Source organism: Arachis ipaensis, chromosome B01 (genome assembly GCF_000816755.2).
Source record: "Arachis ipaensis cultivar K30076 chromosome B01, Araip1.1, whole genome shotgun sequence".
NCBI classification, from domain to species: Eukaryota; Viridiplantae; Streptophyta; class Magnoliopsida; order Fabales; family Fabaceae; genus Arachis; species Arachis ipaensis.
Window position 1 is genome coordinate 116,430,489 of NC_029785.2, and position 5,434 is coordinate 116,435,922.

Genomic DNA, 5,434 nt, shown 5'->3' on the forward strand with positions numbered 1-5,434 from the left:
CAGGTACATTATTCTCAACAAATAATTGCCATTTAAAAATTACTGACTTTATTAATTTATTGCACTATTCGGATGTTGGAACTTGTCATATAGGTTATATACTAATGCACTGTATTAATTTAAGTATATGTTGCTCCATGTTTATTTCCATTGTTGATTTAGTAAACCTGTACATCTTGTGTTCTCAACCGGGCAGGTAGTAGCCCTTTAGTTTCAAAAGAAATAGATAAGTCAAAAAATAAAAGTGAAAAACCAAGAAACCATCTAGGTATCAATAAATTATATCAATCGAAACATGATTTGGTCAAATTAAACACAATCTGCAATGATTGTAGTGATGGAATCAGGATGAATCATTGTCCAAAATTGGTTTGGATTATTATGGATAATAATCTGATATTCTTTAAAGTTGTGTGTATGAGTAATCATCTATGATAAATTAGAAAAGGTAAAGCAACTCTTAGGAATTTCTCATCACACAAAAGTGGATCAGCATTTGGTTCCTTCACATGACGTTTTAATTTTACAGTAATCTTACTTTTAGCGTCATTGGTGGGTAAAGCACCATGATTCAGGGGGATTTCCATTAATAACTTTTTCTTGTTATGAGTTGAAGGTGGCAAGAGCCACATGATACTGTCAAGAGACAATCTTAATGTTTTTCAGGTTGTCAATATCAATGGGGAATCCCAAGAGACTAGTACCTCCTCGTACCATAGCAAGTAGGCTTATTACCAGTATTGATTTTCTTCTTGTTCTTATTTCGTTCATTCTTTGTCTCACTTTGCGAAACTTCTACCAGTGTTATCAGGCACATACCCCTAGATTCAATCAACCCATCCTTGGCTATTGGATTTTACTGCCGAGTCAAAGGTTTGCTGGTTTCTTTGCCTTAATTTCATGGCTTAAAATAACTTGGTTAACGTCTAAGCTTTCTGTTGACCCTGATCATCTGCTTGTTAATGGTGGCTGTCAGATGATTTTGACGACTTCTGTTCCCGAGCTTCCAAGCTTGCTGAAGAATCAAATGGTGCCCTATTAATCACGGTAGCTCAGTCTTGGAGGTTCTTATTGCAAACCGCTAGTAACAATTCGCCGGGTGGCAACCTTGGATTCCAAGACGATGATTCTGTAGCTATGGATGTTGCCAACGAAGCAGGCAACAATGAGGATGATTGGCAACTCCTGTAATTCCAGAGTTGCGCAAGGTTGATTTGAAGTAATGGGTGGAAAAATTTGTTGTTTGATGCTCATGTGCCTAAGCCTAATTTGTCCATGTTGTTGATGCCTAGTTTTGGTGGCTCCCCATTCTCAAGATATGATCGAAAATAGGCTTTGTAGAAAAGTAAATTATACTGAATATGATTCTTTGGCTTAATTTATTTGCTCATTTGTTGATATAACTAACTAGGTATTTGTTGAACGTTACACGGCTAGTTTCGTTCATACTTGTTGCTTGTACCCATCTGTTGGTTACAAGGTACAAACTTGTAGTGGGATTATACTTTTGAACTGTCAAATAAATGGTAGAAAGTGATTCAGAAATGCTGTCTTGAAACACAAGCGTTAGTATAAACTTAATGCAAATGGCTTTTTTAAAATATTTTTTTTTTATAATTTTTTTAACCTAATGTAATGGGATTGAAATGAATGAGTCAATGAGATAGGAGACATTTAACTAGAATGTTAATAGTTGAGAAAAGCAACAAGAAGAAAAATGGAAGACTTGGAATTTGATTGTTGAATATTCTTCTTATTGTATATGATGTTTCGATCAATTCAACGCTTTGCAAATCTTTAGTGAACAACTAAAGTTTATGTGCCATAATGCCATATGCCTGTAAGCAACTTTGCAATTTTATTTAGAGACGCAATAAGTATATTTATGAATTTTTTTCATTAAATAACTTTGAGAATATTAGATTGACTGAAACGCTTGTGCTCTCTAATCAACTTGGGTTGGTCATGTGATTAAAGCACTCATTTAAATAAGTGTCGATGATTTAAATTTTGTCTTGTATATATAACAATTTATTAATCAATAACGATGAATCCATAACCTTAGGAGATACCATAAAAAAACTGAAAAAAGAGAAATCATTTATGACCTCTAATTGAAAAGAGTAAAAAATAAAAAAATATTTTTTTTTCCTTCTAAAATCTTAATTCATGATAACAAGCATGATATAATAAATAATGTTCTAAAAATCAAACTTAAGTAGTCGGTTCAACTGAATTAATCAAAGAACCAATCCTTTAGTTAATTCCGTTGTGATGAAAAATCATTAGTAAATAAAAAACTGATGGAACCGACTATTAACCGGTCTGCTAAGAGCTAACGTTTACCCGAACCCACTCTCAGTGACTCACCCATAGCCCCATACATCAGAAGAGAGACATTGCCCTAGCAGCCTCTCACCCCCCACGTTCTCCATCGCCGAACTATTCTCCGTCGCCCAGAGGCTGTCGTCGCCGCCGGCATTGCCACAGAACCCTCAAGTCGCCGCTGGACTAGCCTCACCCTAGCATCCCACTTCTCCCCGTGGACGTCACTCACCTTCATAGAACCCACGCTCACGTTCGTCCTCTTCTCGCCGGTGCGCCTCAGCTCCGTCGCGGTCCTCTTCCCGGCGTCGCTCACGTTCGTTCTATCCTCGGCATCTCTCTCTGTTCAAGCTCTCTCTCTCTCTCTCCGATCTCACTCTCTCTCACCGTGTAAGCCTCCACTGCTGCTTCAGTTTCATTAAGGTGTTTGATGTAGGTGTAAAGATAGAATTACTAGCCCTAAATTTCATTTGGTTGTGATAAATCCAATGTTATTCTTCAGTTTCACCTAACAGGTTATTCTATTTTCTCGATTCAAACTTCAGTTCATAGCATATTAGAGAAACACATCACATAAAATTTTTGGGTCATAATGAATGTCTACGTCACTTGCAATCTACCCTATAATTTCTAGACTTGTATGATTCACAATGTTCTGAAAATCGGTTCGAACTGTCCGATCGAACCAGTTGAACCGTAAACCGGTGAGAATTACGATTCGATTTTATGCTAAAACCGGAAAAAATAAAAACCATTGTTGAACCGTTAAACCGGCCGGTAATCGATCAGTCGAACCGAACCGAGACCCGGCCGATTTTTTGCTTTGCCCAAAAACACTCAAAACGCGCCGTTTAGCATTCAGTAACCCCCTCCCCAACTCTTGCGTTACCAACCCTAACCCACTCCAAATCTCCAACGGCGCAGCAGCACACGCTCCTTCGTCCCTCCCATCACCCTCGAGCTAGCCGTTCCTCTCAACGCCGGCGAGCTCAGTCCCTCCCTTTCGCGCTGCCACGGTCCCGCCGGCGCTAGATCTGTTTCACCGCAGCCACTGTCCCGTTCGAAGCCCATTCGAAGGTGCTCCTTCTCTCGGTGTCTCCCCTTTCGTGCTCTGTTCAAGGCTTCTAGCTTCGAAGGTGCTCTCTTTCGCCGCCGTCGCGCTCACATAGAGGAAGAATCATCGCAAGCGCCGCCGTTTCCTCCTCCTCTCGGTCAAGCCGTCATCCACTTCTCTGCTGCGCCGCTGTCTACTTCTCAATCGTCCTACTCGCCGCGGTCTTTGTCATCCGCGACACTCAGTCACGCCACATCTTCCATCTTAGGGTTTGTAGCTTTCTTCTTTTATTTTCTTTGTGTGTTTTGGTCATTTCTGGTGTGTGAAATTTATTTCTCTGTTTGGTTTTGCTATGCTGCTGTTTTGTGTGTGTTGTGATTTTATTATTTTAATTTACTGATTATTGATTATTGAATGTGTTGGTGAGCCTTCTATTCAAGAGTAATGATCTGCAATTGGTACTTCTTTTTTGTTGAGTTCTTAGACGTCATATGCTCCATATGTCACAGGCAGGATCTATCCATATCTATTTATTTTACCTTTTAATAAAAATATGAAATTATTCGTTTTAGAAACTGTAAATTTCTTTAAAATATTTGTAATTTTCTTATTTAATTTATATTTGAGTCTGATAGGCTTGCTAGGGAACTGTTTCCCTGAGCGCCGATCATGGTTCATTTTGGGCCGTGACATATAATCTGTTATCTGGTTATATTACTCTTCTAGGACAAACTCTAGCGATGGCTCAAGGCAGGAGAAATATGGAATGACTAACAAACCCCGAGGAGAGCCTGAGGATGCGGTTTGTAAAACTGATTTTTGAATAGGTTCAATTTTTCATGTTTTATTTGTTAGTAAAGTAAAGTTATTGATTATAACTGGGTGTGGTGCTTTTATTAGCAACGATCGAACAAAGGTGAAAGAGGTGTCTTCCGAAGTATCAAAGTATATCCACTGGTAATGTACTAATCTTATGCTTGTATTTGAGATGTGAATGAATCATTCTGTGTATGTTTCTTATTTGAATTCCTACCCCCTCTTTCTTTCTTTTGTCTTTATAGGAATCAAATGACAAGAGACTTAATTATGAACCACCTACAGATTTACTTAGCAAGGTACTTACAAACTGTATTCCATTTCTCCAATGTTAATATGATCCATACTTTCTTTGATATATATTTAGCTAATATTTGAGCTTGATTTGCAGCTGTCCCTGGTTTCTAAAGTGAAAAAACCTGCAAAACTGCCATCTAAGGTGCAGCCAATTTCCTAGGTTCTGCTATCTCAGCACTCATATAACAACTTAAGATTCTTTTGAGTGGGTAAATGTTTATTGAAAGAGATTCAGAAAAACATTTTCTTTGAATGATATTTTAAAGCTTACATTAGACTATAATTATATTTTCATGTGTTTATTTATATTTTATTATAAAACGGTTTTTTCGATTCAACCACGGTCGAATCGGTAACAACGGTTGAACCAGTTGAACTTCTAAACCGATGAACCAGTAGCTCGAGCGGTTCGATGATCGGTTCGGTTTTCAGAACCTTGATGATTCATAGATTCAATTTTGAAGAATTCAAATTCATTTCATGATAGAGATTGAATATTATTTAACGACTGAACTATGTTGCAAATTGTATTAGCGAGAAATTTTTGTACTAAAGGTTTCACTAACTAAAAATTTAACGTAATGTAATGTACCGTGGGTATTGTTTGGGGTTTATTGGGGGCTGGGGCAGGGGTGTTCGGTTTGCAATTATTAGGGGTGTGCAATTGCCGAACGATTCCATATAGCCATCTCCCCCGACAACTACACAGAATTATCTAGCCATTTCTTTTTCATTCTTTTGCAGTGAACGATTCCATTCTTCATCAATCAAAGTGCTCACTCTTACGTTAGACCGATCTCACTCTATCTTTTCTCTTCTCCTCATCTACGTTTAGATTCGGAATTAATTAAAAAAGGTACGGTTTCAAACTTTACTAGGCTCGATGTTATTTTACACAATGTAGCATCTTAACGCATCAAAATTCATACATTTTTACTGAAT

At 37.9% G+C, this 5,434-nt stretch overlaps 2 protein-coding genes across 2 annotated transcripts in view; both read left to right on the forward strand.

Annotated features, from left to right (window-relative positions):
- The window catches only part of LOC107634091 (cysteine protease ATG4-like), a gene marked incomplete in the record, with an annotated part of 6,339 nt that extends 4,911 nt beyond the window's left edge, over nt 1-1,428 (forward strand). The window contains 3 exon segments of the mRNA XM_021123936.1: nt 667-722; nt 803-873; nt 977-1,428. Of these exon segments, the coding sequence (XP_020979595.1) occupies nt 667-722; nt 803-873; nt 977-1,191 (342 nt within the window).
- The window catches only part of LOC107634061 (2-dehydro-3-deoxyphosphooctonate aldolase), a gene marked incomplete in the record, with an annotated part of 28,944 nt that continues 27,808 nt past the window's right edge, over nt 4,299-5,434 (forward strand). Inside the window, 4 exon segments of the mRNA XM_021123943.1 lie at nt 4,299-4,336; nt 4,441-4,494; nt 4,587-4,634; nt 5,202-5,348.